General features: G+C 32.2%; 1 protein-coding gene across 1 annotated transcript in view; it reads right to left on the bottom strand.

Annotated features, from left to right (window-relative positions):
• The window catches only part of Swim (Secreted Wg-interacting molecule), a 91,343-nt gene that overhangs the window by 14,337 nt on the left and 49,225 nt on the right, over positions 1–27,781 (bottom strand). Inside the window, exons 4-5 of the mRNA XM_068768855.1 lie at positions 9,126–9,301; positions 105–285 (exon numbers count right to left, since the gene is read on the bottom strand). Coding sequence (XP_068624956.1) covers positions 105–285; positions 9,126–9,301 — 357 coding nt within the window. The remainder of the gene's footprint in view (positions 1–104; positions 286–9,125; positions 9,302–27,781) is intronic.

Genomic DNA, 27,781 nt, shown 5'->3' with positions numbered 1-27,781 from the left:
ACGTGGGTCTCATCGTAAGCGACCACGTCTCGTACTGATTAATAATACTTATCATATGTATTTATATATAATTCAACACGAGAATCTCATATATTGTAAGTTACCTGTCAGAAGCAACGCCGGCAAGCGACACCGCCCAGTCAGAACCGCACCAACCCTGGTCGACGATGGGCGAGATGAATCCTGGCCAGCGAGTCCTTGCGTCGAAGTTGCTCGGGTAAGCGATATCCTTGTCGTACCGCAACGGTCCCATACGTTTCGTCTCAGCGCTAAGAGGGAATGTACCTGTGAACAAAATGTAATGCTATTATTATTGGAATTGACTTCATGGTTTCAGCCCACAATCTCTCACAGGTAATCTCTCCTAAATATATCTATGGGAGATATACAGTAACTAGCCGCACATGGAAGGCGAGTAGGCGATTAAACTGTAGTATACACGGACGCTGCTGCCCATTCTTTAGAAAAATGTTTGTGAGCAGTTGCAATCCTATATAATTAATGTATACAGTGTGAATTATATAAGATTATATCCCAAAAATAGAACCTTTGACCTACAATCGCAGGTCTGTGTGCTCTACCACTGAGCTACCTTTGCTCTTATACCGATATTTTTTATGTATCTCTACTGTTTTTGGCACTGGGATATAACATTATCGCGTAAAACTTTTTTTCAATATTGTAATTTGATTTACCATTGTCCTTCCATCAATCTCAATTTCTTATATACTTTCCTACTGTCAATCAATCTCTTTCTTCCCTTATCTTTCATATTTTCTTTAACACATCGCCTATCTTCGCTCTTCCTCTTCCATCTGTCCTTCATAATCTCTTTTTTTTCCTTCTCTTTCATATTTTCTTTAACACATCGCCTATCTTACCTCTTCCTTTTCCATCTGTCTTTCACAATCTCTTTTTACCCTCCTCTTTCATATTTTCTTTAACACATCGCCTATCTTCCCTCTTCTTCTTCCATCTGTCCTTCACAATATCTTTTTACGCTTCTCTTTCATATTTTCTTTAACACATCGCCTATCTTCCCTCTTCCTCTTTCATATTTTCTTTAACATATCGCCTATCTTCTCTCTTTCACATTTCTAGATCAAAGATTATTACAGTATCACAGTTTATTTGACTCGTTTATAACTTTAATTAACATTTTTTACTTTTTTCTTCTTATAATAATTTTCTTTCCAGTTAGACTCTTTTATTATAACTGGAATACGAGTTTTCAAATACAAGTATTGTAAGTGATATAGTACCGCAAGTGTTTGTCAACTAAACTTTGGGTTTCTTTTTGTAGTCTTGGCACGCGGTAAGATTGATTTTTTACCAGATTGCGAGGTCTTCGCTTTAAGATCGCTTGGGCGGACGCTACGTGAAGTGGCCATACATAAGGGTCCCTTCTTGGAGAAAAAACGTTTTCAAAATTGGAATCACAATAATTTTTTTATTAATTGCCGTTCAACTATTTAACTCTGAACACTTCGTACTGCCAGGATTTATTAGTCTGTCGCATTCTAATATAAAAGATGTATTAATATAACATATTTCAGAGTGATCACGAAAACGAGAAAATACAAGGTGATAATAGTGTAAATACTTTATGTTGACTAATAAGCATTACATTCGCCCATTTTGTACCTATAACCAATCATCCTGTATATCTATCTAAATATAAATAGTTCTTATTGATTGAAAAAACTATATACGAATAAAACATTTAATTTCTATTTTAAACTGTGTTAGATTCTGTTTAATAGTTTCTACAATGTAAGGGTTTTTTCTTCTTTTTTAGCCAATGGATCCGCACTGCAAGCCATAGGTCTCTCTCTAAGATCGCCACGATGACCTGGGCTTGGGCAGGTCCTGGGCTGCCCATATCCAGTGAGTTCCCACGGCTTTAACTATGTCGTCGATCCATCTAGTGGGGGGCCTATACACGCTACGCCTACCAGCTAGTGGTCACAGTTGCACATAGTTCACTTATATTGAAATTATTAAACTAAGGTTCTGCAAGATTTTTTTTATTTAAATTGCAGTCGCACTTGAAATTTTTAACGTAATAATTTAGATATACATATGTATCATTAAGGATAAATACATTTCCAATACAGTAATTACAATTAAGTGTCTGTGATTGGAAGATGCGAAACATAATAAGCGTTCACGTTACGCTTTCATTTTGTAATTTGTCGGTCAATCACGCTGTCGTTCGAGAATTTTTTATTGTACATTTTAATCCTAATGACTTGTGAAAGTGCTGGTATTTAATCGTTACAACGTTTTGTATTTTTAATTTAAAATTTTAGATAAATAATTTTCATGTTTGATTTTTTAAAAAAATTGAAAATCACTCTTTGGAAATAAATAAAATAGCAATTGCTAACCCAATATATTGTCATAGGTCAATTATTGAAAAGCATAGGCCTCCCCAAAAAGATTGCCACTATGACCGCTCCTGCGCTGTCTGCATCTAGAGGCCCCCTGCGATTTTTTCTACGTCTTGTCTCTGCAGGCTGGTTTCCGCAACCAAGAGGCACTGCTCTCATTTTGCGTTGGAGTAAGCTTTATTCAAGCCAGCTCCTCGAGAAATCACAGTATGCTCTTAAAGTCGCCGTCGATAACGGAAAGGCACCTTGACTATGTCGTCGGTCCACTTAGTGGAAGAAGGCCTATTCACTGATAACCCGACTTATGAAAGATATATAGTAAATATTTATTTCATGCCAGATGTATAAGAGACTAGCTTAACGGCAATTGCGAATTGTACTAAACAGAGCTCGCGTCGCAATTTCACCATGACGTTCGAGGTGATATATAGTTTTTTTTAAATTTTTGTTCCATTTTCAAAAAAAAAATCATTCTATATTTATACTGCTGTTAATTTGTTCTATTTTCAATTTTGTTTCTAATTTTTTGTTGTATTATTGTGTTTTATGAATAAATGATATTTATAGATAAAATCATACATTTGGCTTATCCTACAATTTTACAAGTCACAGTTTTTATTCAATTTGCGACCTGAACGTTGCTGTCACGTTACTTTTAGATAGCAATATAAATAATAACAATATTCCGTAGTTTCTCTTTGAAATAATACTGAATAAAATAATAAAAATCTAGTTTGTATCCTATACAAAAACGAGAGAGTAATGCACGGGATTTCTCTACGAGATCGAATAAGTAAAGAGGAGATTTGTAGATGAAGCAACTAACCAAGCTAGTCCAGCAAATTGGCAAATTCAAGTGGCAGTGGACAGACCAAATAGCGCGCAGAATATTAATATGATGATAACTGGGGCTGTAAGGTTCTGAACAAGAGATCACCAATCGGCAGGCACGGCGTCAGACCTCCACTCACGTGGACAAACGACGCCGTTAAAGCCGTCATTGGAAATCTACGTGGGATATGTCCAGCTGTGGACATTCTACAATTGACATCATGATATTACTAATCGTTTAACAACCGAATCTCACTACTACTTTAAGTCGCAATATTTTTATACAGTTACTACGATCAGCCTAGGTTTTATTTTTTAATTATTTTCGTAAATTAAATATATTTTTCTTTTTATCGTGTACCAGTATCTGTTTTTTAACTATCTTTAAACGGTTTTATTTAGTTCGATCCGTACGGAATTTGTTTATTTGGGTCAAAATTAGAAATTGAAATTTAAGCACCTTCCCGTTGTCAGATTGATCCGAAATTTGGTACACACATTTAATTTAGATGACAATACAATATAATAACATTATAAATCTTAGATGGCCGCCGATGCAAAATGGCGGATTACATATTTTTCCTTAACCCCCTTGGGTATCAAATAAAAGGGCTACACTAGTAAAACACGATGATAATGTCAAAATTTAAAATTCAAGATGGACGCCGTTCCAATATGGCGGACTAGGTACATATTTTTCCACAACCACCACAATATGTATTAAAAGTTTTTATTTTTAAATTAACTTGTTTATAATCGGTTTAATTTTGAATGTTTTGTAAATAAAAGTTATATCTTTATCATTTGTAACGTTGCTTGTTCGAGTAAAACGGTTTTAGATTTTATTGCCGTGATGTTTGCAATGTAATTGACCCACTGTTGCGCTGATAATGTCGTCACGTGAACTTATTTGGAGCGTTCTTTTAATTGAGATATAACTTATTGTTTTTACTAATTGTATGTAAATCAAATTTCTTTTTTTACACAGCATGATAAGTTTTAGCTTATTCAACAATCAACGGTTTCTAAAATAATAAATATCGAAATGATAACATAGTAAAAAAAGTTTTCACAATTAGAATAACTAAATATTAAAATGTATTATTGTATACTATTTGTCCCTGTAAACTGTACTGCCAGATTTTTTTTTACAAAAAAAAATAAGTTAATATATCATAACACAGAAAGATCGCTTTATATGAGTGATAGGTGTAAAAACTTTAAAGCTTTTTGCTGACAAATGATCTATACATGCAGAGTTAGTTTTTACACCTGAAAACAATCATCCTATATGTAAAATTACGACCAGATCAAACTAGTCACAAGTACAGCGTATTGTTATAAAAAGGCTTATTTGTTTCTTAGGAATATGAAATATACAGGAATTGATATTTTTGTTGTTATATTTAGCTTTATTCATATTTGAATTTATAATAATCAACAGAATAAATAAAGGCAATTTAAAAAAAAAACTCGTAGAATGTTGCGTTTTTTTTTAATTGTATATACTTTCTCTTCTATATAATATCTTTTAATAATACATAATAATATTACAGTATACACTAAATTACTTATACTTTTCTAACTTAGGATGAACTTTAGCAAAATAACGCCTGATTCCATTAAACGTTAAATATATTTGATAGACACGGCCTCTACGATTATTTATTGTTATTATTTTCATGCATATCTGCTATTAATATCAGATTTGTTCCATGTCCTTTATCATATCTAAAACACTCCTTAGCAAGAGATATCTCATCCTTCAGCATCTGTATACTTCTATACAGTTGCTAATGCGATAGCTTACTTGTTCGAATGATTTTTCAGATTCTAATTCAGACAATTCTAAATTTCAATGCTTCGTGAATCTCTGTATTGGTAATAAACCAAGGCGTGTTTCTTTGTTCTTCATTCAGAGACGCTGGAACTTCCTCACAGATGTATTATTAAAGAAATAAAGATTATGTATGACTATATTATATGTATACAATGACATTTTAATTGTTATAAAAAAATATTTACGTCTGCACGATATTGAACCCACACGATACGTGGAAGTCAGTTGTTATGGCAAGTTATATCGAGCTATCATATTTCATACACAAAGTAATACAAGATATAAAAACAATTGTATGTTGTTATCATATTACCGTGGGAAAAAAAAATCGAATGATTTAATGAGATAGAATTTATAAATATATTATTTTATAATTACGAATGAGATAATCATTTATTTATTCATTTAAAACCATTAGGAATCATTTACACTGACCACTTATATACGATATGACAAGAATGTCAGTAGGGGAAAATTTTATAGTAACTAGAATCATATTCCTTTGGCATCCTTACACTTAAATCTACGAGGGTTCCACGACACGCGTCCTGATTCGAAAAGTGTCCTAAAAAACGGTAAAACAGATTTTTTTGTCACTTTGTTTTTGTAAGAAAAGGACTAATATTTTGCCCACCGTCAAATCACTCAAGACGTGTTGACGGTGGTAGTTGTGTAATTCGCATTGTTTGCCGCATGCACATTTATCAGCGGGCTGGCTGGCGGTGCACTTTGTTGCACGACTGCCACTGCATGTGCGGAAGTGGCTAAATATTGGTCCTTTTCTTACTTAGGATGGACTTCCGCAAGGTAACGCCTGATTCCACTAAATACTTTGTTTATGGTCAAATTTAGAATATTCTTAGTACATAGAGTAATGAAAGCAACTAACAGACTCAAGTTTTATTCCATGATAATAAATTGACATTACATGGGCTTGTATTGTAAATATACTATGGGCTCTATCAGATGAGGAGCTTAGGCCACGTCTTTTTGCATTCTTAAATAAAACAGTAATAGAAGTACTAGCAAGAAACGGTAATTACACCCGAGGCAAAGTAGTAGACAAATTAACAGATATATGTCCAGCGCGGGTTGCGACCGGCCCGTTGCAAAATAAAAAAAAGAAAAGAGAAATAGAAATAACAATGAACTAAGGGCTACAAAAACAAAAAAAATTGAATCACAAACAACATTGAGTATTGTTAAACAAGTTATTGATCACTAAGGATGCTATCACTCATATTATTAATAATTTTTTAAACCAACGCTTGCAGTCTTAGTTTCCGACTATTCTTTAAAGTAGGTTAATATAAGAGATGTAGATTGGTAAGAATGCTAATCAATGCAGGGTCGTACGCTCCACTTACAATAAAGCTATTCAAGATCAAACGTCGACTGATTATTTACAAATCAATCGTATCAAACTAACATTCGGACGGCTAACAGACTCGATATACAGGATGTTCTGAACCGTTCAGATTATTCTAAGAAGTCTAGAAATCCAGTCGCTGCATACAATTGTCTATCAGTGAGCGAAATTGGACCAGACACAAGCGAAAGTGATTAACAAAGGAAAGTGTTACTTTCGATGCTTTTAAACTGCTATTCACGCCACCGCTGTGCGATATATTTATGTGTTTATATTTAGATTGCATTCAGTTCAACGTTTATAAACACTTTCGAATGTTTCGAGTGTTACAATGTTGATCCGATGTATATATATATATATATATATATATATATATATATACATATATGGATTATAATACATGACGGATAAATTTAAGATGTACAGATATAATATAAAAATTAAATTGAAAATTCTATTTGCTTTTTTTATTTACAATAACATATTTTTTTGTAGCAATAAAAATGGTAAACGAATTTTTTGTATTTAGTATATTGTGAAAGTGTTAAATAAACTCTTCGGAGTTCGTTGAGCCATCTATTGAGATGAGGGCGTTTTAAAAACTTTATATACAAATGAATGAATATAATTGTAAAATATAATAAATAAAAACATTTTTAATTAAATTTCAGTAAAAAAATTATGTGGATGAATTTATATTTTACAGACCAAATAAATTAATGATTTATTTTATACAAATTAAAAAAATTAAAAATTCTAAATTCAAATTTTCTATATTCAAATAGTCATTTACGTGCGCTTTTCAATCGAAGATTATTTTAACATTATATCTAATATATTCAGACGTTACTTTGCGGAAGTCCTTCCTAAGTAAGAAAAGGGCTAATATATAGCTTTATGGCACGACTACTGCTACATAGCGGAAGTAGTTATATATTAGTCCTTTTCTTATTTAGCATTATACGTTGTAATATTGGCTCAAAACACTGGTCTGTTGAGAAGAACTGGTCAGAAACACAACAGTTGCTCTATCAAATTTAATGTAAATAATTTTCATGTGTACATTATAATATTAAACATCTGAATGAGTCAACAGACCAAGTTTCACATGCTTGAACAACTTGAAATTCTTTAATCCTATAATAAGATTTATTTAATATTATATTTAAATTTAGATTCAAAATTAAGAAAAGGAATATCTGAACTTTTTGAATACGAATTTGAATTTTATCATTACGAGTTTATTTTTATTTCTAGTATTTATCATATATCTGAATCTATTTATCATATAAGATTTTGAATAATGTCACAAATATTATGAAATTAAAAAAATTTCTGCGAAGCAACCGTTATAACATCAATTTCATTAAAAACATCTTTCAGAGTTAGTTGTATGCTATCATATATGTTAGTATATATAATCAATACGATACGTAAAGATAAAATTTTTAAACGTACGAAATGTATTATGCACAAATTTGTAAATAAACATTATATTTTCTGAACGATATCAAGTTTTGCTCAAATTCATACAATTTTCTCCGTAAGAACTTTCTAGAATGTGTTAGGAAACGTATTAAAAGATGAATGATATCGTTAATAATAGGTGTTCATGTTTTGTTTTAAATTTGACTCTACGCATTTCATTTATGTCATTTCACGTATTTATATAATCATAGCATACATTGTTAGTAAAGATTAAAGGAATTATTAATGTACTCAATAGTTTTTATTAATAGAGATATAATCAATGATAGCGTATCTGAATTGGCGTCTTAAATGCGCTAGTTCTTAGTGGAGCGAACAATGTACAAAGTAACGGTTGAGATATCTATCGTTAACAGTGGCAGAATTGTAATGCTAGTACCCCGATTACTTTCCGTGTGATAAGAAAAGTCCACAATATCGTCATTGTAGAAGTAATGTCCGGTATAATAAATATAAATTTTAAAGAAACTTGATATGTAATATTTTAAAAGTAAATTATTCTACATATGAAGAACCGCACGCCTTATAACCACTCTATTTAAATAGTATCCTCTTTTGTTTTTCTTTTATACTTGTCTTACACTATTCTGTCTCTAAGAATCATGGTGCAGATGGTTTTAGTCTAAATATCTTTAATAGGTAGCTAAAATAATAAGCTTTCTTGTGAACTTACGGCGCTTTATACTATTAGGGGACTGGAAAGTAATGTTATTATATTAGAGGGACGTGAAAGTAATGACTTTTCTGTTGACATATTTTACATAAAAACCGATTGATATCGCTCCCGCATTGAAAATTTGTATACTAGATGGCAAAAGGTTGTTGATAACGAAGGTGAATATATTGTTGATTAGAAATAAAAACTTGTTAAAAATGCAACCGTGTGTATTTAACTTAAGAAAGCGACATTACTTTCCGGTCCCCTAATACATTGCCGGATTGAAAGTCCGTTGAGTTGCGTTAAGCCCATAAGGTGAGCTTGCGCAATAGCTTACAAGAGGAAGCTTTCAGAGTTCCGTTTCAAAAGCACCTGAAAGGGCCTTCGATTATCACTACCTGGCAATGAACATTTCTGAAAGTGTTAGGCTTGAACAGTGGCATAAATGGATCGATCTTTGGAATCCCTGTGATTAAAAGTAAAATAATTTGAAAAAAGAATATGATTTCTCTTTTACTATATAAAAGTAGTTATATAAGAACTCACCAAGTTTGTACACGAGACCATCCTTTAGCTTCTTAGTGCGGAATTCGGGATAGTTGTAGGCCCGCCAACTGGATCCGCCGTAGTTCACGCCATCAACGACCGTATTGCTCATTAAACATGGGTCATTTTCGCATCGCCAGTCCGTTTTCATCGTGACCGGGTCTTTCACGCATTCGCTGTGAATAAAGGTGTGGATTAGTTTTATGAAACAAAACAAACCTTATCTCAAGTGCTTTTAAGTTCATTATCGAATGATTGAAGTCGATATCTGAATTTGTCACGGTAGTTATGCATTGTGCAATGTAACTTAAAGCCAATGGGATACACAAATCAAACAAATCTTATAATAAGTTTGTATTAACTAAAGCTACAACTACATTTGTATAAAGCTTAGTAAACCCTAGGGTCAAAGATATGACATACACAGTTTCCTTCATTGTATTCTTACTTACTCAAACCGTAAGCTCTTCCGTTCAATAATATTCTCTCATAAATTAAGAAATTATTGTAATATATAGAGAAAATGAGACGTGGTAGCCTAGTGGTAGAGGACTTAAACTTGCGACCGTATGTCATAGGTACGAGTCCCGAAATACAGCCTTATTCATAACTCAACCTTTTGCATTATTTATATAGAAATGCCAATTGTTCAAAAATAAGTTTCTAGAGGTGGAGGCATATTGGAAGGCACAGGCCTTCTTTAAAGATATATGAAGCATGTACCATAACTATGGGAAGCCAAGCTGTAATCGCCACACTTAGCCGAGTTGGCGATCGCAGAGTGGTATTATGGTACGCAGAGGATAGAGCTGCTCAACCTCTGGAAACTTGTTTGTGACTAACCCTTATAATTAATGCACAAAATGTGAATTATTAAAATTATACCCCGAATATCGGACCCGCAACCTACGATAGTAAGTATCAGTCCTTACCACTCGGCTGCCATAACTAGACATACAAACACGTGTACATGTATACAATTGTATATACAGGGAAAGCATACACAATGTAACAAGGAAAAGTTTTAAATAAATCTCTAACTTTTATGTGAGTTTGCGTTAAAATTTTTAAATCACTTCATCACCCATCACATCACATACAAACTGACAAACCAATAACTTCTAAATAATAGCACAAAGCCTGAAGGGATAGATATTAAACAATAATAAATTTTAATATGTAGTAGTTCGAATTTCGAAAACTATTTATTTTACTTTATTATCAAATTATTACGTTATTTATAACTATATATATAACAATTTGTCAAATGATAAATTCACCCTACCAAATGACACTTTAATGTAATGTATAATAAATCATGTCGATAAATTCAATAAATAAATAAAGTACTAAGTAACCTTCTAATAACAGAAGCGTGAAGTAAGTTATTATAAGCGAAGGCAGCCACAACAAACAAAACTCTTGTAATGAAAACGCATGACGTCACGCCGAGCTGCGCGGTCAGTTGATTGACATCTCAAAGGACGGCGAGCCGTTACCAAGACCTCACAGAAGCAACGCGACGTCTTTATTCACTTGTCACCCTGTTGTATTAATAGATCAAACCAGGGCTTAGGTTAAATGGTAGATTAAGAACAATTCACAATTTATTTTAAGTATTATTTAACTCAAGGATTTTAATTTAAAATTATAATATGTTATTCTAGTACGTTGTTTGCACATTTAAATGAAAATGAGACATCCATTCTCGGTATATCTAATATACAAAATTCTCGTGTTACGGTGTTCGAACTTGAACTCCTCTGAAACGGCTTGACTGATTTTTACCAAATTTAATATGCGTATTCAGTAGGTCTGAGAATCGGCTACTATCTATTTTATATACCCCTAAGTGATAAAGGTTGTTCACACTTAAAAAAAAATATTTTTTTAACGAATTTTTTTGTTTTTATTTTTTTATGATACAGCATACAAGAATACATACAACCATAAATTTTCACCCCTCGATCAACCTTTATTTTTTATTTGTAAATTAAAATATCAATTTTTTTTTGCAAAACAACGTTTGCTAGTAAACTTATATAATTCACGCTTAGTACAATAATTATACAAGATTGCCACTGCTCACAAATAAGTTTCCAGAGGATGAACAGCAGCGTCCTCTACGTACCGTAATACACCAATACCTCACTTTGCGTCGTGGTTACGTTCCAAAAAAACATGACGCAAGTTGAAACACCGCAAAGTGAATTAAGATTTTCTATAGCAAACCATGTAAAGATCGAAGATAGATTCCAGGGTTACGAAAATACTATTAATTAAAATGAAAATTGAACAGAGTAAACATTTAAAAGACAATTTACCTTTTTTGTAACCAGAAACAACTCGTAAAAATTTATATAAATTTATTATTCTCTTTAAAAAAAAAGCACAACACACTACATTACAACACCCTACGTCATTAAAAATTAACTCTAAAATTAGCAAAACAAAGTGAAAATATAACTGTATTCAAATTGCGTTGATTTTCAGTTAGAAAGGTAATCCCCGAGGTTTGAGTGCATGGCGCAATTAGAAACAAAAGTGTTGCCATCTTGTGGCAAAAAAAGAATATTTAAAAAAAAAATTAAAGACTCGATCCCCAAAAAACGCAACCTCGAAAATCTAACGACGCATAGTGAAAATTAGTATTAATTAAGCAGCAAAGCAATTTCGAAAAAAAAACGCAAAACGAAACGACGCAAAGCGAGGTATTGGTGTACCATATTGCGATCGCCAACTCACCTGCCAAGTGTGGCGATTATGATACATCCCCATATATATCTCTGGAAAGGCTCAAGCCTTAGTAGGCATCTGTGCGCTTTATCGACTACATTCAAACGTACAAAACTATATAAAATTAAAACTCTTATTAAAAGTTTTATTACCAAAAGCGCAAGTAATATTTACGCAAGTAATAATCATTTATCCGTTAATTTGTTTAAATGTATGATGTTTATTTGAGTCTTTAAGTTTATAAAGAAGATTTACAGTTGAATGTTTAAAAATAAAACTTCTGTGTGTTTATGGTTCACATTGAAACGTTATTTTAAACTATGAAGATACTATTAGCATGAAATATGGTAAAAAGAAACGCTCTAACGTTTAAATATATTTTATTGAAAACTAGTTGTCATCCGTCCGTTTCCTATAAGAGCTTTAGTTTGAACACCCCTTAACCTCTCCTTGTAATTATCTAAAGTTTATTCTTAGTTCATACATACTTAACAAAACAAATATTCCTACTAAATTTCAAGCTTCTAAGCCTTATGGTTTCGGAGATATCTTGATGAGTCAGTACATTGGTGAAATCTTTTATATATATTAGGGGGACCGGAGAGTAATGTCGCTTTCATAAGTTAAATCACACGACTACATTTTAACAAGTTTTTATTTCTAATCAACAATATATTCACCTTCGTTATCAACAACCTTTTGCCATCTAGTAAAAATCGTAACGAGATTACTTTCCGGTCCCCCTAATATTTACACACATATTTCAATTTAGATGGACAGTAACGAACGAAAAACGAAAAAAAGATTTAATTTGAAATAATTTACAAGACCGCTATATTTAATCTGTTATTTAGTGTTTTACTTTTTAAAAAAACCACTCGACTGATAACTGTTAGGAATAGATGTCATTTAATCAAGTTTCTCACCTATGCTTTCAGAAATATCGTGATGACTCAGTTATACAGGTGGATCTTATATATGTATAAAATATTTCGATTAATGCATCATTTCTATTTGTATTCTGTGGCACACTTAAAATTCAATTTATACGCATAAGACAAATGAACGTGTAAAAAAACCAGTCCGGTCACATATGACGGATGGCTAAAAAAACGAATGAAGCATCGACTCGCCTTTGTCCTGTCGTTAATTAAAAAAGTAAAAGTGGCGGGAACCGAAGATCAAGGTTAAGTCACTCGTATTGCGAACTATAACTGATATCGCGTATATAATGTAAACAGTTTTAATTATAGCCGTTGCATTTTATTATAATTACATTGTGATAATTTATAATCATATATATGTAGTTGAAAGGGATATGCTTGGCATTTCTCTACGATATCAGAGTACGAATGAAGAGATTCATAGACAAATGAAAAGGACCGACATAATCCAGCGAGTTACCAAGTTGACCACATACCGCGCAGAACATTAACAATCGACCAAGCCCAGGTTCGGCTATGCACCCTTGTGTCGGAATGCTAAGCGGGTATTTTTGACGAGCAAAGCCAAGTTCCCCTAGTGAGGATACTTAAATTTAGTCACACTAAGAGCTTGGTGGTCAATTCGGTAAAATAGTAGAACATAGTTGTGCTTCGCTACTTTAATAGAGATCTTAGTCAGGCGCTCTTTGCGCCCTCAACCTCGCAGAAACTGCAAATGTCATTTGGGCAGCAGTAACAGTGTGTTCCAAAAAAAAAAACTAGAGATAAAATGGAGAAAGAGATTTTGGAGTGGTGACCTGGAAAGACTAGATTTGGTAACTGTTGAAATACTAAAGCTTTTCAACTCGCAGACTACCAGAGAGGTGTTGACTACTGCGGTTACATTATTACTTTTTTTTTTTGTTCTGAATCACATTGATTCATAAGAAGAGAAATATGAACTTATTTATATATATACTGGTACGAAATAAAATACCACCTAATAATAATAAAAAGTCTTTAGTAAAAATTCTGGTCAGTTGCATATTTTATAACGCATCAACACTATAGCAGTCATAAGATGTCCACAACTGGCCATAAGTCTCACTCATAGATTTCCAATAGGACCAAATCCAAACGGCATGCACCAAGAGTCTTTAATATATAATTATTATTGTATGACTATAGCTTGGAAACACTATATAATTTAAGTAAAAAATATGTAATTTTAACATATTTAAACTAAGTTTTAAGCTTTTTAAAATAATATCAAGTTAATGAACTAAAAATATATATTATCTGTGTTTGTTTTTATATACACGTGTTCAACTGTGAAACATATTTACGATTCGGAACATAATCATTTGATCATCTGCCATGTTTATTACTTCAAAACATCCAAAAAACAGTGCAGAAGTGTCAAAATGACGTAAGAGAGGACATTTAGTTTGGGGTGTTGAATGATAATATTAAAACGGTGGAACATTACCGGAGTTACAACGATGTCGTTTATCAAGTCAACACGAATTCAAAGTTTTATTATTTTTTTTGGCTTAGTTTCGCAAAAAACGAGGTGAACGCACTTAACCGAGTTCGAGGTTCAGCTATGATAGGGTTGGTGCTTTCCAGTATTTACTATTATTTATTTATTTAATTACTGAAAAAATAAATTTGTTTATTTAATCAGCGGCGTGGATAGACCATTTAAAGAAATAGATATGGCCGCGTGAAATCACTGGCTGTGAGGCTGCTAGGAGAGGCTTCTATCTTGCAGTAAGCGTCTATTGGTTGATATGATGAAGTTTTTTTTTTTTAAAAAACCACTGGTAACAGATACAAGAATATCAGTGAATAATAACAAAAAAAATTGACAATGAAAATAAAATTTCAAATCATCGTGTGTCTATAACGCTAAAACAATTTGTTATAATAACAACACTGCGTCTGAAACTAATTATTAAAGATACATAAATTAAAAATATTGCAGTCAAAAATTATTACCATTTAATTAAACACAAATATAATATGAAGATTTGGAAACATAATATTGAAGTAAAAAGATATAACAAATATATTTTTTACTTAATTTATTGTCAAATTAGTTTAGGTTTATTAACGCCATTTTATATTTTATTTATCAATAAAAAATCTAAATTAAGTAATAATTTTAAGATTTTAAAACATAGTCTAGGTTAATTACTACTACAGCCTACAGCATTACTCTACGACCATTGGTAGTCGTGTGGTGAAGGACAATTTTTGGTATCATGTTCGATTCCCGGCAGGCTATATAACATCTCAAGAAACCGGTTTGTCATAAGACCAAAAAATTACATGGAAATGTTCATACGTACATATATATGTATATGTACATATATATGTACGTATGTATATATATACATACATAATCAGATCGAAATAATATATTCAAATTGTTTAATAAAGTCGCCACAAAATAATCTTTTTTAAAATAAGAACATTTCTTTTTCTATTTCCGCACGAAATAAATTTCTGACAACCATATAGTTCGTAGATATCGGTAGACGAGAAAAAGCGCATGCGCAAAAAACATGGCGCCGTGTTGTACTTTTTGCAATGTTCCGTTAATATTTATTTAAATCTTACTGGACCGTGCAGTTTAAAAGGTCAATAATTAATTTATACAATTATCGATATTCGTACTTATATTTGACCCGGTGCATTTATTGCATTTCGAAACTAGTTATGATGTTAATTTAAATTAGTGGGTTACCAAATACTCGATTACATTTACAGTTTAATAAAATTCGATGTAGAAACAGCGCTAAAGGAGGCTATTCTAAACCTCTTTGCAGTAAGGGCCTCGTTTCAAGGCGTTATTTCATTATATTACATTAGTTGTTCCCGTCAACTTCGCGATCTTTATGGACAACTTTTTAACTTTGGAATTTTAGAAGATTCATTCTAAGCTGATCTCTACTTAGTAAAAGAAATATTTTTTACCAAACGTTATTTCATTATATTACATTAGTTGTTCCCGTCAACTTCGCGATCTTTATGGACAACTTTTTAACTTTGGAATTTTAGAAGATTCATTCTAAGCTGATCTCTACTTAGTAAAAGAAATATTTTTTACCAAACGTTATTTCATTATATTACATTAGTTGTTCCCGTCAACTTCGCGATCTTTATGGACAACTTTTTAACTTTGGAATTTTAGAAGATTCATTCTAAGCTGATCTCTACTTAGTAAAAGAAATATTTTTTACTAAATTTCACGTCTCTAAGTCCAATAATAACAGATATATTGTGATGAGTCAGTACAGGTGGAAATTTAAATTTATCTCTCTCTGATGTCAAATTTGATTGAATTATCTTTTCGTTTCTAAGTTTAGACAGTAAAGGGTATCATCTCGCTTATTCATAGTTCTTATGTCCGGATTTTAAATAGATATACAAATATATAACAAAAATATAAACAAATCGCGTTATCATTCAATGTAATTTGCAAGAAAGCTTTTAATAAATTATACAATATATACAAATATAGCAGTGGTAGCATGCGGTAGGGGACCGAGATTTACGATTGTAGCCCACGTGTTAGATTCCCGGGATACAATCTCATATAATTCACACTTTGTGCATTGATTATATAGGATTGTCACTGCTCACTGATAAGTTTCCTGAGGATGGGCAGCAGCGTCCTCTGCGTACCATAATACCACACTGCGTTCGTCAACCCGCCTGCCAAGCGTGACGATTATGGTAAATCCTCCATAGATATATTTGAGGAAGGTTTATGCCTGGCTGTAGATGTCTACAGGTCCATTCTCTTGAAAATTGTTAATGAGTAGTGGCAATCCTATATAATTAATGCACAAAATATGATTTATATAAGAAAGTATTCCGGAAATCGCACGCACACTAGATTACCGCTGCCGAAAGACTAATTATAAAAACATAAATATTTTTTATTCAACTTTATAATTATTTCTCCAATAAGTTATCAATACAGTGAAAAACAACAGTTCAAAAAAGAACTAACACTATTTATTGGGCCACAATATTTTTTAATTATCCAATTATTTAATCGATAAACAATATTTACAAATCGGTATGTGGGTTGTGATCACATCTCTAGCGATATCGGATTACTGACGTAACGTATTAACCATTCAAGGCGGCACAATGATTGAAGGCCTTATGCAGTTAGACTGTTTTGTTACAACACAATTGGTTCAGTATTTTTGTGCTCTGCTCCGGATATTGTCCAGCGAATGATCAAGTCATCAACTGTCAACTGTCATCGAAGCAAAAACTGTTTTGTAAAATAATTAGTTTCGTTTTTTCTTTACGTAGGCTTTTTTATACTCTAGTCAATAGAATGATGATTAAAAATTCTAAAAGCTTTATATTTTTGATTGCTTTATAGCTTTTACATCTATTTTAAATTATCGTGTTAATTATACTAGAAATATGTGGCATTATATTTATTTATATGTGGCATTCCAGCCACAGTAAACAATAATTAATTTTATAATATAGTATTCTGATTTTTTAAAACCGCTTTCTCTTAATATCATTACGATGTTTTGTTTTTATTCCTAAAAACTTTATTAACTTTATTATTTCATTGCAAATGAGCTGAAAAATTTGAAATTGAAAGCTTTTACAAATATGACCAAACACCCTGTATATTTTATAACTTGAGTTCATCATTATCACATGATAAATGCGACAATCAATTTTAAACTGCCGATGTTGCAGTCAATGGCTCGTTAATAATTTATTGCTTTTTGGCTGAATGATATTACTGCCTTTGACCATGAGCCGACGAAGGTCGCCTGTCACGGTCGTTATAAGAATCTAGATTCTAGACATGCCTCGATATTTAAGTACTGAATTCTATACAGCTGATGTCATTGATTGAATTTTTATAACAGGAAATTATTATTGACGGCATAAATTGCGGTCAATTATAATTTCCTGATGATTTTCCGTTTTACGAACAACAATAAATTGCATATACTTAAGTTTACTCGGGGAATTAATACAGATAATATAAATATTATCTGTATTAATTCCCCGAATTTCCCTTATATACATACAGATTAAAAATATACATACAGATTAAAAATATACACGATCAGCTGTAGAAAATGGTGATTCGTATATTATTATACAATACTATATATAGTGTGTTTTAATCAAATACTTTTAGATTTTACAATACGAAGATGTGTTAGAATGACATAATTGAATAACTATTTTCACGAAACTTTAATGTTACAATAATTTTTTTGGAACTTTTACAAAGGAAAGAAATCTATACGAAAGTTTCTGAATATTTTCATCACTAAAAACATCATAACTTTACTTTAAATTATTACCGTAATATAAGTGAACGTAACGAAAGATTAACACACAAGTTAGTGGTCAAGTCTGAGAGACGACACGATTAATTAAACATCAATTTAATATGCAGTGTTTATATATATAAAGCATTGATAAATTATAATTAATTAGTTAAAATTTAGTTATTCTAACGAATAAATTAATTTTCAAATGCTATCAAAATATTATGGTTATTATTAAGATTATATAAATAGAGTATATTCAGTTGATATGACAGAGCAGGATAGCCCAGAGATATAGTTCGATTCACAGTTTATGCATTATTCATACAGGATTACCACTGCTCACAAAGAAGTTTCCAGATTATGGGTTGCAGCGTCCTTTGCCTACCATAGTACCACACCACGATCGCTAACCCGCCTGCCAAGCCTGGCATTTACGGTATTTCTCCCCACAGATATCTTAGGAAAAGGCCCATGCCTTTTAGTGAACGACTATGGGCTGAAACGACTAGTTGATTTTTATCTAAATGTATGTACATATTGTAATAGCTATATTCTTCAATTTAGTATTTATAAGACATATTTAATTAAAGCAATAAAATAAATAAATTACGGACTAAATGATGAAGTAAAATATAGATAAGAAACAAACATATTGGTTAATTACGTTTCACAATAATCATGAGTAGTCATATCACAAACACCAAGGATGTTGTCAATCGAAATATTTTATGGTAAGGTAAACTAAGTAGTGAGTAGTTGATGTCATCGTCTTGGTATTTGTTTAATTCGATTTAGATAAACACGGGCGTATGATGTCATCTTTTTTATTTAAAAAAAAAAAACCAGCGAATGACAATTTTTTTTCAGCCAGTCACTATAATGTCAGCACATTTTATATTAATCTATCATTTAGTATACAATTTTTCAACGTAATTTATAAATATAAAAATGTAATTTTTTCGACTATCCACTATCTGTTTATTTATATATAATGTCAAATAAATAAAATATGAAAATTTTTCACGTAATTTTATGATTTGACGATTTAAAAAAAAATTATCTTGAACGCAGTTGTTTCGTTTCAATAAAAATCGCATAATGTTGTCATTGTGTCTAAATAAAGTAAATTCCGCTAAACGCTAACGTTTGGCATAATAGAAAGGACATTGACATTACGGAATCGGTCTTCATACGACCCTGACGTGAGGACATGTAGTCCACGCGCTGTATTTTATTTATATTCGACTATTTTAAATTAGCACAGACTATTAATTCCGTAGAGACTTACACTAGGTTAAACTATAAATATTTTTTTTTATATATTTACTAACCAGAATTTACAAGCTTACTAGTCAAATGAACAAGTACGCGATTCTATTACACGGTAAATAATTTTGACGTGGTTGGAATTACACGTAACATTTTTAACATTCGTACCAAGAATTTTTTTTGAAGGAGGTATATATATACATGTATACACACACATATGTATGAGTGTGTGTGTTTTTGGAGTTCTGTGATTCGCTTACTACCTTCTGCATTCACTTCTACATACAATTATGTCTAAAATGCCACGTTCTGGAAGGCCGCCTGAAGCTGATAAAGATATTAGTTGATGCAAACCGACGAAAACAAAGCATGAGATGGTTGAGAGGTTAAATTTATAGAATTCAACTGTTTATGACCACTTGAAAGGCCTGGGCTTAACTTTTTTTTATGGTCTCCGCTGTTGGGGACCTCTCGTTCCCCTATCTCGTGTGGGACAGGGACTTTTTATTTCTAGTAATTTATTCATATTTTTTATTATTATCATTCTTCTCTTTCATGTATCATATTATCTGTCGTACTGTTTCTTTCATTCTACAATTTTCCCGGTTTCCCTCTTTCATTCCATTCTGGGCTTAACTTCGAAGATCGATAAACTGGTTAGTCATGTCCTCAGGGCTGGGGTGAGTTAACCTATAGTGCAGGGTGTACAAAGCACACGGGCGCTGCCGTCTCTGGGGACGCCGCAGCGTTCCCTTTCTTAAAAACTTTCTTGTTACTACGGCAAAGTTAATAGTTATAGCCGCGGGGAAGAGTTCAGATCTAGGGGGCGCCAGGTTTTCATAGCACACGGGCGCTACACGAGCTAGAGCCGCCCCTGTCTCAGGGTCAGAAATTTGTGTCTTCGCGTTACGTCACCAAAATGATCCATTTTGGAAGTGCATCTTTACTGGGGACGAACGTTGGATTGTATATCACAATTTCAAACGCAAAAGATCATTGAGCCGAAAAGATAAATATCACACCCTGAGTCTCTTTCGCTTGTTCATCTCAAGTGTGAGGCTTTTATCATTCGAACAGTTGGTAAACTCATCTCGACGTCAATAAAAGGTGGAACCCACTACTACCCTACCACTGTACAGTTTATTAATTATATTCATACTTAATATGTTAATATATGACAACATAACTACGATAGTTCATATGTTTACTAATTATCATTTTAAACTGCATGAAACCGTTTTAAATAACTGGTAACGAAATAACAAGTTTTTTTAACATTTTTTGTTAGTCTTAACCCTTTAATTGGATGACATTTTAAACTCTTTCACTTTATTGATATTAATTACGTCTCGGTGCTTGCATTATCTGTGCTGTTCCAGAAATATATTCGTGTGTTTGTTCATTTTATATCTGTTGTAGTGTTAATCTAATTTAACGCATCTGTGGTCGTTTATTTTCGTATCGATCTCTTCACTTCCTTTACCGACAACAATGTATTAATAAAGCTGGTAATGTTGGAAGACTTATGATGTTTTTAATCACTGTATTACATCCATCAGTTATAATTTATATATCCTGAGAAGAATAACAAAGAGTCAGAATGTGCTGACCTATGACAGCATCCTGCAGTTAAAGCCGCTAGGATTTCAAACACCCCCTGATTTTTAAATATCATTAATATAGTAGTCTCTACTATGATAAATATATACAGTCCTAAAGCGTCCAAGGCTTCATATGCCTTCCTTATCTATTTCAATAGGACTGACTGGAAGCAGCTTGTATGCATTTGATGTGATAAAGGTGTTAGTGATGTGAAATGAGTCTGCAGAACAGAAGACCGCAAATTGTAAAAATGAAAAACATTTCGCAGCACCAGTTACATCGAAGACGTTTTCATGAAGGTGGAGTTTCCGTTTATGTATAGTAAAGTGAGTGAAGTATGAAATAGAGTTCGAAGACAGTAGTCTTCGAACTCTATTTCATACTTCACTCTCTTTCTTTTCACTACGACCTTCCTTCTCACTACGACCGAGTACGGTGGTCAGGGTGGCAGAGGAAGGGTGTTATGATGACGTTAACAAAGTCCTCTGTCCAACTTGTGGGTGGACATCTTATACTGCGCTTGCCAGTATTTGTCTCCACTTTAGAATCTTGAGGCCCTAGCATTCATCTGCTACTATTATTAAATTAAAATGCAGAAATATATCGAAATTTAAAACTAAAACATGTCTCATCTACCAAAACACACCAGTGAATCCATGAAACAAAATTAGCATTTACATTTGTCGAGGCATTTTTATTTTCGTTTTGCGCAATAGGCAATGCTATAAAAATAAACAGTTAAAACAATTAGTGTTGTGCATAAATATCGATAACTTTGTAATTATGAATTAATTATCGTCGAGTCACGATTGTTACGTCTTATTACTTAACTGAATCGGTTATTGTTTTTTTTTTAATTTTTACGATGAGATTTTAAAAGTTGACAACATGTCATTACGTCATCTTTGTCGTTTTAGGTCGATGTTTACGATGTTATGATAAGTTTAAAAAAAGAACTTCTGATTGTGTGCTTCCTGTGTTTGACTTTTAAATTGTATTCATATTCGTTCGTTATTCAAATTGTTTTAACCTTGTAAGAGATTTGTATTTCTTGAATGAATTTATAAATAAATCGGTTTTTAAAGTGAAATATATTCTCTCACAGTGAAAGCGTATAAAAATCGGATATACAGGTAGATATATAACGAGCTGAAATTTAGGTGTTGACTTATCATAGAAATAAATTTTGATGGAAAACTTAAAAGAAATTTAGGACGTGAATGAGTGAGGGAGACAAAAAACTGCACCTTCATGTGGAAAAGACTCCAAATATTTTCTTTTTATCTATTTACAAGATAATTGATCATAAGCTTTAAAGGGGTGAATGTATAGATCCTTTGTCAGCAAATAGATTTTAAAACTATTAGACCTATTAGCAATGAACTTGTATAAAGTGACCACAGACCACATTGAAAAATGTAAATTTGGCAAATAGTAAATAAAAATAAATAATTTTAAAATATAGAAATACGATTTTGAAAAAGCTCTTTTTCAATATATATTCAAAACGTTATATGTAAGCTCTTTTTCACTATATTATCATTAAGTTATTTGTTATTTCCGAAACCATTAATTTTCGGATAAAATGTTCTACTATATAATAATCGAAAGCAAATATGTCTTTAGAGCTTTTATATCTGTAACCAATTACCCTGTATATAAACAGTTCCTATATTCCTTGGCCATGCTATTACATAAGAACGACTATACTGATATCATTAATAATTTTTATTATTTTTCTACTAAATTGCCATCATTATCCCTTCCTCCTCTCCCAGAGATTTAATTATTAATAACAGGTTCTTCCGAAAGGAAATTATAGTTTCTAGTACTGCTTGCAATTCCAATATCGATAAATATAAGGCAAGGCGAAAACCTTATTGTAATGCTTATTGTTTACTATATTTTTTAAATAATGTTTCTTTACTGTCAAAGGTTGACTATTCATTACTATGATAAGATAAAGTCTATCCTGACGGTTACCTTTTTTAAATATTAGCAATACATAGAAGCCGTCTCCGTAATATTCAAAATTAGCTTAGCATGCAGCGGAACATGCCTGAATAGTGAGAACAAGAGTAAGGAGAGAAAGTGACATATGTGGTCATATTCGCGTAATTAAAATATAAATCGTTATATAAGATTTTGACAATGATATTTGTGATTTTTTTAATATTACACGAAATCGTTTATGTATGTATATAGTTTTGTAAAAGAAGTTCAGTAACTATTTATATATACAATAAAGATGTCCCAATATTATCGACACGTAATATGGTCCATGTAACAAACCAATAAAGAGGACTACGTCCGTCGATAGATCTCCTCTTGTATTATAAAAGATTTAATAAAGAATGAGGGGAATAAAAGTAACCGATATGGCCCAGCGGATTGGCAACTTGAAGTGGCAGTGAAGACCACACAGGGAGAAGAATAGGTCACCGACGGAGATTTAAAGTTCTAAAGTGGAGGCTATAGACTAACAAGAGAAGTGTACGACGTTTAAGGCTGTCTGAAGAAGCTAGATAAGGGTTCTTCCATCTGATCTAACCTGGAATATATGGAAAAGGCCTATATCCAGCGGTGGAAGTACTACAGCTGGAATGATGATGAATAAATAAGTATAGAATTATCGATATGGCGAATACGGAAACCATCGCACAGATACTGGCGTGTAGCCTAGGGATGTCAATATGGAGTAGGGATTAGCAAGTGATCGCACGACAGTATTTTTAATAACTGGACATTGTTAGGGAGTCCTTAAAAACAAACAAGACACTTTAAAAAATAATCACTACAATTATAATTTACGATTCAAATCAGTTAAAAGTCTAAGAGACGTAAGCACTGTAACATGCATAAAAGGGAGCTAAAATATTTCGGAAATATTAAACGTAATTGTAAAAATAAAGATACAGACATTAATGTCAGTGGAATACGGGTGCTAATAATAAAAAAATACATATATAGTGACGTAATATCGATCTAGATATTTCTTTGAACAGTGGCATTACCAGTAAAGCCGCGTATTACGAACCGTATACACTTAAGATTTCTAGATGTTAACGGTGTCAAGTGAAGGATTACTTCGAGCCGTGTTCTTAAGCGATGAGTAAAATTTTAAAACAAAACAATTTTATATTCGCGTCACATATAACAAGTGTGTACTCAGCCTTAAAAGCATTATTACAAAAGGTTTATACCAAAGAAAACAAAACGCGAACTGAATGTAATGTCATCGACTTGTATATTGGTAAATCGATAAATAACAATACTTCTTGTAATAAACAATGTTCTTATTACCATCTTAGCATTATAAAAATCTGTTTAGTTTTTTTTGATATGATGATGTAAAAATTTAAATCGATTTGGAACATTATTGACGAAGTTATAAATAAAAATTAGTTTTTTTAATAATTCTAATTTGTATCGTTAGTGTTTTGTTTACAATATTTTTTTTCGCTTTTACTAAACGCAGACAGTGGGGAGATGGTTGCCGCTATTTGACGCGGATCTGTCTTCTGCTAGCTGCGATTCGACAGCGATTTATTACCATTTGTAATTTTTCTTATGGATAAATACAACTAAAATGTATACATATAAACAATACAATTTGGAATTTTTACTCAATTATACGTTATTTTGTACATTATTTTATTTCAAGTCACTGCCCAAGCATTACAGACCGTTAATTGCCTTGAGGTTTAGGACAATGTGCCGGGCTAACTCATCAAAAGATTCTACCGTAGATTTTTTAAGTTAATTGGAGGTATATTAAATTTTTCACATAAGGACACGTGGTTGCGTCTTTCGGATTCGAATCGGGAACAGTGTCTGAGTAAGTGGTAAATAAAAAATAGTAGATGAGGTATTGTCCTCTTGAATACGAAGTTATCTACAAGCGCCTAGGTATACCATAGTCATTACAAAAACCGATTACTGACTAGCGTAGTCGGTGATCGATTTATGACTAAAAAAAAGTCAACTCCAGACGAGTGTTCAAATGACTAAACCGATTTTGAATCTGTTTACCACAAGACAGTTCGTGTATATAGACTTATAAAGGTTTTGGCGATTCCTAGTAAAATTGAGAGCAATTTTCTATCATGAAACTTATTAAAGGTAGTTTTTCATCGATTAAAATGAAATCTTTAATTATGTTGTTAAAACTATTTTTTACAGCTCTTTTAAAGTTTGCACAAAAATAGGTTTGTGTGTTAATTAAAACACATGCCATGGCCGTCTAACATTTGACGTCAGTGTAAACCCAAAGAAAATGTCAGGATATAATTATAACAAAAAAATCGTTTATATAACCAATAAAATTAAAATCGTCGTCGTCATTGTTTCAGCCCATAAAAGTCCACTTAACCCTTAATAACCTAGAAATTTCAATTTTGATACCAATCTTTTAAACCGAATGTTCACATTACTATTAGTTTTTTTTATAGGTTGGCTGTACGTATTTTACTGTTGTATAATTTTCATTCCAACGAAATTAAAAAAAAATCTATTTTTCCCTTCATATATATCGACCCCAAGTGGTCTATATCGACCCCTAAGGGTCTATTACAACCTGCAAGGGGTCTACGTCAGCGAAAAAAATTTTTTTTAACGTTACGTATATTTTACATAACAGATACAAAATTTTATGTTGAGTAGTTTTAATTTAAATTCAATTAATAAATGTATAAATTAACACGTGTTTTACAGTAAACTTTACTAATGTTAGAAATTTATAGGAAATCAATATCAGGTAAGTAGGGGGTCTACTCAACACGGAAAAACATGGCAAGGGGTGTACGACACAAAAAAGTTTGGGGAACTCTAATCTAGACCCTCAAGCAAACACAGTAATATTAAAATAAATCACTTTCGTAAATCAGGCTACTAAGGGTTAAATGTATAGGCCTCTGGCAAAGATATCTGTGGTAGATATATCATAATCGCCACGCTTAGCATGGCAGGCGATCGCAATGCGAAATTACGCTGCCTTCCATCCTCTGGAAACTTATTTATGAGCAGTGACAATCCTTTATAAAAAATGCACAGAGTGTGAATAATACAAGACTGCATCCCGGGAATCAAACACACGAACTGTGATCGAAAGTCTCTGTTCTCTACCGCTGAGCTATCACTACTCGGATATAATAAGCTATAAAATATCTATTTATTTATTTACTTTATTGTAGATAAACAGTAACAAAAGGCAGTAAGAAAGTACAAACTTAGAAGCTTAGAAATATAAAATTAGTTACAGTTGTTACCTTATAACTATCTCACTGAGAACATATAAAGATTTATAGTCAAACATATATCAACTATAAAATAAGTAAACGTTGTTTATTATTAAGATATTAATTCAATAAGTAAAGAAAACTTTCAGATGTAGAGTTTCTTTATTTGTTTTTCTATGGAAATGGTTAAATCTATGACAAAGCCAATAATTTTTTGTCTTATTCTTTCTGTCTGTCTGGGCAGCGAGTTGTAAGATAAAAATCACAAGTCTTCGTTTATCGCATCAAATTTTAAGTAGAAATTTTCGTCTTGTTATTCATATTAAAACTGGTTTATGCGCAGAAAGGAGGATCTGAAAATAGTACATTATCACCTTGATTTAAGGTCGGTATATAAACGTATCTATGCCATAACAAAACACTTGAATAACATAAACATCTTCACGGCATATTATTCCTGCGAATTCCCCGAACTTTGGATTTCTCTTTGTACCTGCGAGGCGCTGATTGATATCAGATGGTTAAACAAAACGAATATATTCCGTATGTTTGCTGAGATGAGAGCCGACGATAGTTGCCAGTGAGTGTCGACACAATGCCAAATTTTGCCAATCTCTCTCTGTTTATCTTTTAAAAAAGTTGTAAACTTTATTTATGTATTTAGTATTGTACGAAAGTATCTTGTTCGATATAATATTACGATATTTCAATTAAAAATAACTAGTGAAATTGACCATATCTTTAATTCTAAATTCTCTCCTTTATCGCGTTATAAAAATTCGATATCGATTATATTCGCCAATAATGTTGCTATTTTATATTTTATCGATTTTATTTACTCAAATTAAGTTGTGTAGATTATATCCGAAAAGGTTTTAATGTGAATAATAAACATTACTTTTTAATATAATAACGGTGTTTTAAATGTACAGATCTGTTTACGTTATAAAAATGCTTGAATGATATATCAGATAACTTTATCTTCTTCTTTTCAGCAGATGGAAGCCCTCTGCAAGTTATGAGCTATCCCCAAAGGTCGTAATGATGACTGGTCCTGCGCTGCCCCATCCAGCGACTTCCTGTTATCTTCACTATATCGTCGGTCCACCAAAATTGTTAAATTGGAATATTTTTTGAAAATTTAAACATTGATTTTGTCGTCATCTTTATCACAGCCGTGACCTTATTGCGCTTATCGGTTCCTGGTCTCTCGAGACTTCAAAACCTTAAGGTCCAAACAGACATCTCTTCGTAGCATGCCCAATCCGCTGGACTATGTCGAATATTTTTGTTTCTCTACAGATCTTATTTCTGATTCGATCTCCTAGAGGAATGTCGGCAGAGGAGTGCAACTTGCAATCATAAGTCAGGGCTTCGATTACCGGTATATGATGTTATATAAGTAAGAAAAGGACCAATATTTAGCCACTTCCGCACATGCCGTAGTAGTCGTACAACAAAGTACACCGCCCGCCAGCTCGCTTACTTACTTAGGACACTTTTCTTACTAAGGATGGACTTCCGCAAGGTAACGCCTGATTCCATTAAAT

The sequence above is a fragment of the Battus philenor genome, unplaced genomic scaffold (assembly GCF_028537555.1).
Source record: "Battus philenor isolate CCGP_79_NKW_IND1 unplaced genomic scaffold, ilBatPhil1.0.hap1 SCAF_27, whole genome shotgun sequence".
Classification (NCBI taxonomy): domain Eukaryota; kingdom Metazoa; phylum Arthropoda; class Insecta; order Lepidoptera; family Papilionidae; genus Battus; species Battus philenor.
The sequence above is the reverse complement of the archived record's forward strand: the minus strand, read 5'-3'. Positions and strand labels throughout refer to the sequence as shown.